The sequence below is a fragment of the Gopherus flavomarginatus genome, chromosome 4 (genome assembly GCF_025201925.1).
Source record: "Gopherus flavomarginatus isolate rGopFla2 chromosome 4, rGopFla2.mat.asm, whole genome shotgun sequence".
NCBI classification, from domain to species: domain Eukaryota; kingdom Metazoa; phylum Chordata; order Testudines; family Testudinidae; genus Gopherus; species Gopherus flavomarginatus.
The window spans coordinates 100,875,371-100,888,184 of record NC_066620.1 but is presented as its reverse complement, the minus strand read 5'-3'; the positions used below and the strand labels follow the sequence as shown (position 1 = coordinate 100,888,184).

At 40.9% G+C, this 12,814-nt stretch overlaps 1 protein-coding gene across 14 annotated transcripts in view; it reads right to left on the bottom strand.

Annotated features, from left to right (window-relative positions):
- The window catches only part of SYNE1 (spectrin repeat containing nuclear envelope protein 1), a 492,410-nt gene that overhangs the window by 277,562 nt on the left and 202,034 nt on the right, over window positions 1–12,814 (bottom strand). For all 14 annotated transcript variants that reach the window (XM_050949357.1, XM_050949360.1, XM_050949369.1 and 11 more), the window contains 8 exons: window positions 12,184–12,334; window positions 8,495–8,722; window positions 7,823–7,921; window positions 4,340–4,527; window positions 4,104–4,227; window positions 2,877–3,043; window positions 1,729–1,882; window positions 806–1,434 (listed from right to left, as the gene is read on the bottom strand). In XM_050949357.1, the coding sequence (XP_050805314.1) occupies window positions 806–1,434; window positions 1,729–1,882; window positions 2,877–3,043; window positions 4,104–4,227; window positions 4,340–4,527; window positions 7,823–7,921; window positions 8,495–8,722; window positions 12,184–12,334 (1,740 nt within the window). The remainder of the gene's footprint in view (window positions 1–805; window positions 1,435–1,728; window positions 1,883–2,876; window positions 3,044–4,103; window positions 4,228–4,339; window positions 4,528–7,822; window positions 7,922–8,494; window positions 8,723–12,183; window positions 12,335–12,814) is intronic.

The following is a 12,814-nucleotide window of genomic DNA, read 5'->3' as shown; positions in this document are numbered from 1 at the left end:
AGAGTGGTTACACATTTACTTCTTAGCTTCACTGAAAATGAAATGAGAGCGAGAAAGGGAGAGATTGTATATAAAACATGTCTGAGGGTCAATTATTGGCTTTAGATGTAACAGTGTGAATCTGGGACAACTCTTCTGAAGTTACACTGGATTGATGCTGGTGAAACTAAGATCAGAATCTAGCCCTCTTTGTTTCTATAACCACACATGCATATGCCCCCCTCCTCACTTCCCACTCAAAGTGTACTTGGAAATATTCTTCTAGAATTTTAGAATCCCTTTTAAGTTAGTCTCCTTTATAAACTGACAGTTTATTACAGTTAATGGGTTCCATTCATGCCCTGCTAATGTGTGAATACACAATCTGCAATGTCTGTGCTAATGGAGGCAGCTGTGACTCAAGAAAGGGCTAGCAGTTTTTGTACTGACACTTTACAGTATGGATTCTCTCAGGACAAAGCAACTTTTAGTGGCAGGGATTTCACCATCTGCTTTTCCAGAGAAAGAGATCTGAGGGATGTGCTGAAACAGAGCATCTCCGTGCCCTTTCTTCTGCCAGACTGCTCACTTTTGGAACTGTGCTGGCTGGCACAGATTGTGTGTAACTTGCACCATTGCAACCTTTTCCTTTGCAGACTTTCTACCACTGGAGACCTAGAGGAGTGAATTTAACCCCAAGGAATGAAATGATTATGGAGTCATCATATAGATGTCATCAAAACATCTAATACTATGAAATACAAACAAAAACAAAAACAAAAAAAAAGGCACCAAAGATCAAGTATTCCTAAGATTTTTGTTTTACCTTTGTTGTAGTGCCTGAAGTGTTGGCTCCTTCAATCCTTCTTTGTCAGCTCTTTCCTCAATATCTTCAATGCTCTTTAACATCTGTTCTTTACGTTCCGTGAAAGACTTCTGTAAGGCTCCAAGGGCTTCTGCTTCACTCTGTTTGGTTCCCAACAGATTTTGGACTGCCTCCAGTTCTAAGCACAGATTATCAGCCATAGCCCTACAGGATGACCTCTGCTCAGAACTTCCATGTCTTAGATGATATTGGGCTTTTGTAAGGGCTCCATCCAAACTGATTGCTGCAGGTGTTAATTTATTAATATCTTGAACAACTTCCCTCAGTTCTTTCTCCAGCAGTTCTGATTGAGCCTTATCCATGTTTCCAGTAGTCTCTACTGTCTGCCTCAGGTGATCAAGCACACTTGATGCAGCAGCATGTAATTCTAGGAACACTCCAAGCTGACTCAGAGCCTCTTGTCTTCGGCTGGTTATTTGACTGGCCTCCTGGAAGAGCAAGATGCAGTCTTCAGCCTTCCCCTGTAGCTTGTAGTGCTCCTCTGGGCGACTAAAAGAACACAGCTTTTCTACATGTTCCCTCAGACTTTGAAGTTCCTGTTTCTTGTTTTCCACTTCCATAGAGTGGTCCTTTTAGAAAGAAAGGAAACAAACTGATTTTCCATACAAAGGTTCAGAGACAAGTCTTGACAAAAGAAATTAAGCTCATCAGTACAATTAGCACTAAATAGAACCCAGTAGGAATAATGCTGCATTGCTGACTTGCATTAACCCAATCAAAAAAAGTGAACTGTGTAATATGAACAATCAGATTTCCAACAGGTTAAGCAGCTTCATCATAGTTTTAGCTGCATGGTCTTTGGAATGCACTGTGCACAGGATGCTTTTCTTCATATTTTCGAATATTTCAACTGGATAGTTTACCTGATTGCGGCATACAGCTGGGTGCTGATCAGCTGTGTTTATCTCAGAAGTGTCTTGCAATTCACCAAGAAACTGGTTAATCCATTCTGAAAAACTGAGCAGCAGTTCATCAAACTCCCCATGTTCAGCAACAAGAGACTGAAGGAAACTGATCCTACAGGATATCAAATATAAAAATGAAAGGTTAACTTCTCAGTGTGAGTGAGTCACTTTGATTAATCAAAACTGCAGCTGACTAGACAGTATTAAAATACATTCCAGGTGAGAAAGAAAGAAAGAAACTAGCTCATGGGAGCAAAGATTGCAGGAATGGGCCCATGATCTTAAACTTGAATTTTCAGACATAACAATTCTGTTTAAAGTAACTTCAAGCAAGTGCACTTTGGGCTCCGTCCTGAAAGGTGCTAAGCAACCCAGAGAGATGTTCATCCTTTCACAGAAGTACTCAAGATTAAGCCATTACATACTAAACTGAAAAAAAAAACAGCTATATCATTTCCTGTGCAGGAGAAGACTGAAGGGGGACAAAAAATGCTGCAAGATTTCCCTTGCAGAATTCCATACATATTCCCCTCGAGAGAGTTGGCATTTTCTCTGAAGAAGTAAAATGTTTAGTCTCCAAAATCAGGGGATACTTGAGATCCATATGGATATTGAGGAATCCATGGAGACAAGAATATCTGAGTGGATTCTAACTCACAGCGGCTATCAGCTCGGTTCTTGCAGAGGTCAAGATGGTAGGGGTTCCCGCACCAGCTGCTAGACAGGGGCCTCCCCACAAAAGGAAGGTTCCATTGTACCGAGCAGGAAAGAGCAGTATGTTAATACCAGTGTTAACTTACATGAGGAAGTCCCATGGCATTTGTTTGGGGACAATACTGCCTCCACCGCCTGCCCTGCCCTCCTCCTAGCACATAGATCCTCAACATTTCCACTGGAGAAGGGGAAGAATGATGTCACAGAGGCAGCATGCTGGATCTGTTGGATTCCCATTCTCTACTTCTGCGAGCATATGGACCATAAAACCTAACATTTCCAGTGTCACACTGTAAAGCTGTGACTGAGACAGGATATTCTTCATCTGCATTGCTGATAACTATTTTTGAGCATGTAAAGACACCATGTTAAACACACCCTGAAACACAAACCTCTTGCTAACAGTCTGTGGTAAAGCTTTCCATCTCCCATCCAGCTCTTCGAACTCTTGTTTCATGGCTTTCACGCTTTCTTCAGAAGCTGTTGTGAACAGTGACTCATTTAACTGTAACAGGCTGGTATACAGTGAAGCATGGGATGTAATATCAGCTTGCAAATCCTGGGGAAGAGTAGATTGCACATTTTAGGGTAAATATGGTATCATAGTATGCAAGTAAACATGTCAGACTGTAGTCAGCTGGGGAGCTCCAACACACTACTCTCAGTCAAGACTCCGGTATGACCAAATCCTTACAGGTGTTCAGGGTTTTCAGGACATCTAGACACTTAGCAAGTGTTCAGTACCTCTTGAAGGGCAAAGCTTTGCAATCATTTCTCTGCTTGTGAGCACTTATTCAAACAAATAGACAATCAAACTGCTTGTGAGATTAAGTGCTCACACAATGTCTGCAAAATCTAGCCCAGAATTTGGTCCTTGCCACCAGTGCTAGAGCTGTGCGAAAAAAATCACACTTTGGCCTGAACATAGAAAAACCTCTCCATTCTCTTCAGTACTGAAATGAAATTATGTCTTCACTGGATTTGTAAAAAAGAGCTGCTTTTTCCCAAATGCTTCCCATTAGTCCACTACAACACAGGGGAAAGTGCCTTAGACCTGTGTGAAATTTTACATTCAAAAACTCAGTGGAAGTGCTGCAAAATCACTATTTCCATTCTGAATGCAAAACTCCTGCAAGCTTTGCTCTCTGAAGTCTTCTCACATATGAAAAAAATACACAAGTGTATGACTTAAAGAAAATACAGCCCTGCAGTCTGAAGATCCTGTGACACTCACCCTGAAGCCCCTCAGTCCTCGGCGGGTGGTAGGGTATCCTGTAGCACTCTTCCCCAGGAAACAGCATATACTAATTGCAAAATATTTTTTTCCTTAAAACCCTCTGATTTTGCCTGCACATTGATAAACACCAATATCTTTTCTGTGTTTGTACAGCACTTAGCACACTGAGGTACTAGTCCATGAGTGGGGCTCCTAGGCACTATGACAATAAATGAATCAATAAATAATAATGTAAGCGCTTTCAGTTGAGTGAATCTCTACAATTCAATGTCAGACAGATTGTCAGAGGTCAAATGAGCAGATCCATTCCTATAAAGCTTCAGAAAAGCCAATCTGTAAAAGCAGGTACCCTTCTGGGCTAACTCTCAATCCCAAAATTTACCTGTGTTGACTGTAATTCACCTTCCAGTTTGACTCTGTCAGCGGAAACATACTGCTCTGGAGGTCCGGCTGTAGTTTCACACCTCTCTAACCAGGTCAGGAAGATAGATCGCTCCTTCTCCTGCCTAACAAAAGCACGGCACAGAACATTACCGACTCAAGCACCCCATGTTCTCTTGGACAATCTGCAGAAAAGTCTCTTGTATTTGTCAAAATAAAGGCGAGTGGGTTACTCACCTCTGCCACTGTGCTAGCAGAGTCTCTAGTAAGGTTTGTTTCTCTTTAGCTCTTCCTAGCAGCTTTTCATATCTCTCCTGTAACACTGTAACCTCTTGAATAGCTTTTTCTTTGTTGCTGATCTTATGAGCAGAGGCTAAAAGGGAGGTCACAGTGTTGTTCAATTTTCCCACAGCCTGGCAGAGATCCTGTTGATGGTGATAAGGAAATACAAGCCACAAATTAATAAACAAACAGTAATACCCACGAGCCAACTCCTACTCCTCCACAGGGGCTCAAAGGAGGCCATGAAATTGGTAAAACATGAAGGGAAAAGCCATGCACAGAGAGGACTCTTTGCTCTCTGAATGGCATGGAGCATTATTCCGTAACTGCTTGGATTTGATCCATGCTACTCTTTGGGAGGCAGGCCAGGGAAGTGGCAGGACTGTGCCAGGGCATCAGTAACTACCAAGATCCAGTGGCACAAATCCTGCTAAAAGCACAGTATCTGCAGCACTGCTACAGCCCAAGGATCATAGAGTTCCTGCATAGGTGCTCCATGACCTTAGAGAAAGGATTCCAACATCTCTGCCCCCCAACAAAGGTCCACTGCACGATGCTCCTTTTCTCATTAGGTCGGAGAATTTGTCTTCTACTAGAAACAAACAACATGAGCACATCAGACACAAAGTGTATATAGTACATGGCTTAAGAATCTCCTTGTAAACAACTTTAGGGAAAAACCCACTCAGCTATGAAATGGCCAGATCCTCTGGACTGGACAGGCTGTGCTTCGCACAAGGCTGGGTTGGAGGCCAAAGATCCAGACTCCCTAACAGCTGCCTAAGGCTGTTCTCATTTCTTTTGGCAGCTCATAACCCTACAGGGTCATTCCAGCAGCCGAGGATAGCTACAAAGTAGGGACACTCAGCCATGCCCTATGCGGGGAGGCATGAGAACAGTTACAGGGGATATACACTAACTTAGGCAAAGGGAATCCTGCACTAAACAGCTCTGCCAGTATTAAAGCAGCCTTGTCATGTGCCGTGTCAGGAGAACTGGGGCTAAAATGTCTACATGGGAACAAACCAGAAACAATAACAATGTTTCTGAACCCCTCTACACAGAATCCTAAGCTTGAAATAGCAAAGCACTTCTACCAAATGAATTACAAGGTGTGGAAAAGGATGCAATTATAGTAAATCACAGAAGAATCAGTCCATAGTGAGTATCTCAAAAAGAAACAAGAACGACACAGAAAGAAATGCTAATATTTTAAGGTAAATAAGGACGCAGAATTTGTTCTCGAAAGATTAAATTATCATGGTACAGTATTCATTAGTAACACTTAAGCGCCAAGCCCATTATGACTGCTTAACAAGCAATAATAGTAGAAATAATTTCACCTAGTGTATGGCTACATATCCTACATGCAACAATATTTTCTCCTCATTAAACAGACCTCTGTTGTTGCTACTATCTACAACTTTTTGCAGTTTAAGGGGCTAGATCGTCCTTGCAGATGGCCTTTGCAAGCAGCTGTCACTGACTTCAGTAAGAAGTATGCACACATATCTGCAAGGGCGCTCTGACCAAAGATTTGTATTTATTTTCCTAGAGGAAATAAGAGAGAAGTCATGATGAATGTGTATGTAATATATAGAGAGAGGTGAACCAAAACCCTGGAGGAAACTCCCCTGAACTTTGGCTTTTTGAAATCTGAATCCAGATCCAAATTTTGCTAATTATCTGTATCTTTACAATGGACGACATCGAAACCCAAAAGGGAAGCGCCTCGAGAGTTCTAGAAGCTAGAAATCTGGTTCTAGATATGAATTTTCCAGGTTAAGCCCATGTCTAGTGAGAATAGTCAGTATGATAAAGGGAAAACAAAAGAAAATCCATTCCTAATCATAGATTTCTATAAACCAGAGGTCACCAACCAGTCAATCACAATCGACTGGTCGATCCTGGAACCTCTGTCAGTCGATCGTGATCTCCGGATGCTAAAAGTCCGGTGGTGCAGCGGTGCTAAGGCAGTCTCCTTGCCTGCCCTGGCCAAGCGCCACTCCCAGAAGAGGCCAGCATGTCTCTGAGGCCCCAGGGAAGAAGGGGTGGGGCAGGGGTCTCTGTGCACTGTTCCTGCCTGCAAGCACCACCCCCACAGCTCCCATTGGCCAGGAATGGGGAACTGTGGAAAAAAGAGAGCTGCAGGGAGGAGAGCTGCGGTGCCTGCAGAGAAGGGCAGTGTGCAGAGCCATGTATCCTCCCTCTCCCCAAGTGTCCACATGGACACGCTGGCTGCTTCTGGGAGCAGTGTAGGGCCAGGGCAGGCAGGGAGCCTGCCTTAGCCCTGCTGCACTGCTGCTCGGGAGCCACCTGAGGAAAGTGTCGCCCAGTGGAAGCCTGCACCCCTCCCACCCCCCACCCCCAGCCGAGTCCCTTCCTGGAGCCAACACCCCATATTCTCTCCTGCACCTCAAAAGCCCTCTTGTACCCCAACCCCCTGCCCCAGCCCTGAGCCCCCTCCCAGAACCAGCACCCCATACCCCCTCTTGCACCTCAAATCCCCTCTCACACCTGAACCCACTGCCCCAGCCCTGAGCCCCCTCCCAGAGCCAGCACCTTGCACCCCTTCCTACACCCCAACACTTTGCCCCAGCTTGGAGTGCCCTCTGTCCCCAAACTCCCTCCCACAGCTTGCACCCCTCACCCCCTCCTGTACCCAAACCCCTGCCCCAGGCTCAGCCTGGAGCCCCATCCCACACTCCGATACCCTTGGCCCAAACCCAGAGCCCACACCCCCTCTCACACCCAACCCCCTACCCCAGCCCAGTAAAAGCAAGTGAGAGTGGGGGAGAGCAAGTGACAAAGGGAGGGGGGATGGAGGGAGGGAGCGTGCGGGGCCTGGAGGAAGGGGCAAAGTAGATCCTGAGTTGCACTTAAATTCAAAAAGTGATCTTGTGCATAAAAAGGTTAGAGACCACTGCTATAAACCAAGACAAAATGTCTTGGAATTTCTCAACAGGAACACTCATAACTATGCATTTCTTATCTTTTATTTATGACAATGTTTTAAAATGCAGACGAATTTATAAGTAAGTTCTCAAGGCTTGCTTCACTCCTTTATCTGCCCCTCAAGAGCAGAAAAGTCAGCCTGAAGGGATGGGGAGATGTAGTGACAAATCCCACTTTGTTGTGGGACTGGACTATCTGGGGACATGTAGATTTCGTGTATTTCCCAAGGAGTCTCCTGTGGAACACTGGCCCAAATTTAAAAGCTGTGCCTTCAGGCAGAACCCCTCAGAAGGCATAGCAGGGTGGAGGTGGTAGCAGTAACTCGCATGCTCCTCCCCAGATCCAGTTGCTCCATAGCCCATGGAGGTAAATCAGTCTCTCATCCGTAAGTTATTTCTGTTTTCTGTAAGAAGGTCAATGTAATACAGGTTCCCTCAATTAGTAAATAAATATACAAGCAGCAATTATGGCACGTGTTTTTACCATGTGATCTTGAAGAGCTTTGTAAGTATCCGCTGATGAAAAATATGAAGTAGCTGGCTCAGCCAGTTTTGCTTCAAATCTAGACACAGCCTGCTGCACCTATGAAATATATACAAAACAAAGGTTTAAAAAAACTGCAAAAAACAAATTCAATGACACATTTTAAAATTATATGTTTGCTCATAAATTAAGTATCCAGAGCCAACTACAGTTTGACGGCCTGACCCTGCGAGGTGTTCTGTGTTTCCTGAAGTTAATAGGAGTCTAGGGCATTCAGCTGCTCTCAGGAGATGCTTAAGCACCTTGCAGGACTGGCCCTTTATGCAAACAATATTCATTCCAACCTGGTACTGAAGATGGACAATTTCAGATGTCAAGTGTCTGGACTTGATTTACTGTTGCAGCATCCAGAAGAATTTTTCTGTTATTTTAAAGACCTATAACACTATGGTTCTGCATTATGATTTGTCTATTTCATTACCTTTTAAATCATTTTAAACAAAATTTACCAGTGGAGGATTCAAAACTGCTTAGCTAACTAAAAACAGACCTTAATGCAATCTCTTGTATAATATAATATGGTACTGTATGTGTAATTTTAGGGTTCTACTGGGAAACTATAGACATTCTGTACATTGTCTGTGAATAGTCTATTGAGTTTGCAGTGTTTACCTGTTTGAGATTTTCTTCATATTTCTGCTGCTGTGATGCATTCCCCGCGATCATTCCTTCCAGACAGCGCGCATGATCTCGAAGCTCTTCCCAGTACCTTCTGAGCTGTGCTAACTTGGCTCTAACATGGGCAGATTCTCCAGAAGTAACAAACTGAGAAAACGACTCAGCTTCCTCTTCTAGACTTGGGATTCCATTTATTTTACCACCTATTTCTTTACTAATAACCTAAAATGTAAATAATAATAAATCAGCAGCCACAATAGATTTTCAATTGATCAGAATAATCACTCTCCATTTTCTTTCTATTAGTGCTAATAGTAGTCACAGTAATTTTCTTATAAATCAATGTACAGGACAACTCAGAGATCACCCTACACATATGGTTACAAAAATCCTTATTATATTATCTAAGCTCCCTTTCCTTCTTGGATTTAATGTTGGAAAGCTGATTTAAAAAACATTATCTACAAAAACCAACTAGTGCAGGTTAAATGACATTTACATTAGTATAAGCAGACAGGATGATATTTAGAATCTTCTGCCCCTTGGAATTGGTTGAATAATTCTGGTTGGGATTCAGGAAGGAAAAATAAATGTAACTTAGTCACCAATTGACATTTAAAATTAGGCTTGACAAATAAACTTAGTAAATGTACAATGAAAAACAAACTACATTGATCAGGAGACAGACAATAAGCGAGTATGAATGTAATTTAACAGTTTGCAAGCATGTGCCCTAGAGTATAAATAGGAGGATTTTATAAATCAGAAAATAGGTATTTTCTATCTCAATTTTATGATCTCTCAGTATAAATCAGATTAGAAACTTAACTAGGGTGATTCTGCCTCTCAAGCACAGGGTTAAATGGAGAGCCAGATTGGAGTTCGAGACAACATTCTCCTCCAGGGTAGATTGACAGTAGCCTTTGATACTGTTCAACTTGCTCTGGGTCATTGAGCAGAGGTCCAGGATAATCTAGCATTGGCTTCTGATTTCATTAACTGCTTTGCAGGTAGGCACTAGCTGATCACAGTTTATTCTATTTTATATGCTTCTATGCTTATTTTCATTGGCAATTAGAGATAAGCATGAGACCTTCACACATGTTGGAAACTTGTGACACCTACACATATTTAATCATCTGTGCACATGGAAAATTACATTTTCTTCACCAGGGAAGAATGTTCACTCAGACCACGTGGCATACTCATGAAGCTCTGCTCACAAGTAGTGAAATATAGTTATCAGAACTTGCTGGCAATGGGGAGAGAGAAGCCCTCTTTTACTAATGTTGGGAAATGCTCTATCATCCTCATAAATGTTTACGTAAAGGTATATGTGAATGGAAGAATCCCAAAATTGTCATGAAACTGTACCATTCTAGGCACTAGATCTACTCAACCACTGTTATCATGATGATAACAAAAATACGAATTATATTTTACTTGATATTCAATATCAATTCAAATTCAAAATAATTACTCAATTTTGGATGAGTAGAATTTTGCAAGATTAGTATCCAGAACAGCAAAGTTATATAGTATAGCTAGAATACACTATAGTAAATCAGCAGTTATAAAGTCTATGTGTAATGTTTTGAATTAATTCAGATAAAATAACTTTTTTGCATGAAAATAAAATGCTAATGAGAGGTACTAGATTGACAGCACTGGAGCTGTAATCCTCTCTCAGCAGAACAGGAATTAATTAGGCAGTGAAAGTTTGCACCTACAGTGCACGTAAGAGGAGGTGGATAACTGAGTCTGCCAACAGTGGTGCCACTTAGTGATAACTGTAGTAGTAATTTCTGTGGAATTAGGAATTACAGTGAAATCGCCTAGGGTGAAACCCTAGCTCTACTGAAAGCAGTAGGAGTTCTGCCTCTGACTACAAGGCCAACATGTCATCCTTATTAGACTTTTCACATAGAGGTTAGTGAACAGTCATGCAATGATAATTATATTCATCTGTTCTGGTGATCTAGAGATGAGAAAGTGCGTCTCACACAATTTTTCCACTGAGCCGCTCAGATTGTGACTTGTTTAATACTGTCTACTACACTATAAGCACTATTAGGAACGTTATACAAAGCAGCAAATATACCACAATGCACAACACAAATTCTTCAAATGTAAACAGAACTATAAACATTATGAAAGCAACTGAGGTGGCATCTATTTATGTCTCGATGTTGAGGGACACATAGCTAGTTTCACACTTTGTCGTGCATCGCCTTGCTTTTGTTCATTAGAAACACACTCATCTTTATTTCATGTAGCTTCATGGTGAAGAACTTTATTTTATGGTAATTCACTCAAACATTTATCTGTTTAAAATAATTTTCAGTCTGATAACAGGTTGAAGTGTTATACTGAATTTCTCATAAACTTACACTGGGATGGAATGTAATCACTGCTAATCTGTTCAAGCACAGCACACAAATAGGTACCAATTCTCCAATCAGATCTGCATGGATGAAACACTATGCATTTGCATAAGTCAGTTAGTCTTCATGCAGAAGAACCAGTTCAGGGATGTGGTTTCTCAGTTATAACATAATGTCATGTGCAATTCAGATGTGCTCAATTTTCTGCATCAGAGTCACTGGGGTTCTATCTAGTAGCTGCTAACAAATAGGGATGTATGATTTAATGTGTCTCTGTGAAAAACACAGAGGTATTAATTTTATTCAGAGTTTTTTAGAAACATTGATTTAACGACAAGGCAAGAATTCAAGCAGTGCTTTATTTTTCACCGCTCCAATCAAGAGATAGATGATTTCATTTATTTAGTATACTTTAATATGATCACAACTTCAGAAATTAATATTTTGTCAAGAAACTCCTCCAGTAACCTGAATCAAATTGGACTTGGGACCCTTTCAAAGATATATTGTAACAACCTGCAGCAGCCGAACTGCAAGCCATTGCAGAGTTAAAGGGTTTATAGAAAACTCTACATTTTGGGACTTTGGATCCATGAGCACATGCAGGTTGAGAAGACATACCTATTATATTTTGCAGGGGGATGTAAAGTGATCCTTGGAACTGACAGCGTATTTTTGACTAAATGCAACTTTTAGAGGTATTGGGCATCTCTGAGGCCAATAAATGAACTAGGAGAAAATGTGTACCTACAATACTGTACAGATCATTTGGAATTCTGTAAATACTGTAGCAATAAAGGTCTATGGGTGCACAAGCTAGTGAGCACACTAGTTCCTTTATTATTTCAGCATAAAAAGATACACAGAACATCAGGTGCTATAAAATAAGTTGCTACCGCCACTGACTGATGTACATTTTACAATAGAAAGGCTTTCTACACTCTGTATTAACATACCACATGATTCTTTTGTAAGCCAGTGAGCTTCATTCAAAAAAAGAAAAAAAAACTATGCATTAATTAAAATGTTTTAATATTACATACAATGAAGGTTTTGTAGGTAAAAATAGTCACTAACAGAGAAACCAGCCTATAATGTTTTTCCTTTAGCTCTTGAAAAATCCTTGAGCTTGGTATCTTTGCATACAAAGTGTAACATCTTTACATCATTGTAGCTCTGAAACTTGAGTCAAATGTCTGTTCCTCACCCTTGCAGCCACTAGCAAAAAAAAAAATTTAAAAAAAGAAAGAGAGAGAGAGACGAGGTTTTAATGCTTAATGTAACATGTGAACCAATCACCTTCATTTGGCTGGTTTGCATATCCAAGGGAGATGATGATGTTTCCAAGGTATTCAGTTCTTTTTCTTTTTCAGTTATCCAGATGGACAGAGCTTCAAAATTATTGCCAAAATGTTCCCACTTGCTTTTCACCATTTCCATGGTTTTAATACTAAAATTAACCAAATTAAGTAGAGAAAATAAACAGTTTAATATAATTAAACTTTTCTTTTGAGGTCTAATTAAAAAAATACTACTTACCCAAATTACAGGCAGTTTGTATTTTCAAAAGAATGTTTTTAGAGAATGTAGATGTGTGTTTTGAACCAAAGTCATATCAGACTTTGCACAATTCCATTAATTTCAATAGTGGTACATACAATATGAGTACGTGTAAAAATCTGTGTATCAAGGAACACATGAAAGCAAGAAATAACAAAGAAGAGCAATCCAGGCACCATATACACACAATATTGTGTGAAATATGAACATTATATGGCTGTACCAGATCCCTAAAAATAAAGGGGTCTTCTTTATTCTCTTGTGCTATAAACAACAATCTGTCAGCCTTACAAGTAGCTGCTTTTTCCGCAAGAGTTAACACCGAGTGAAAGAACGGAAAACTGATGATGACTGAGCTTGATCCAAACTA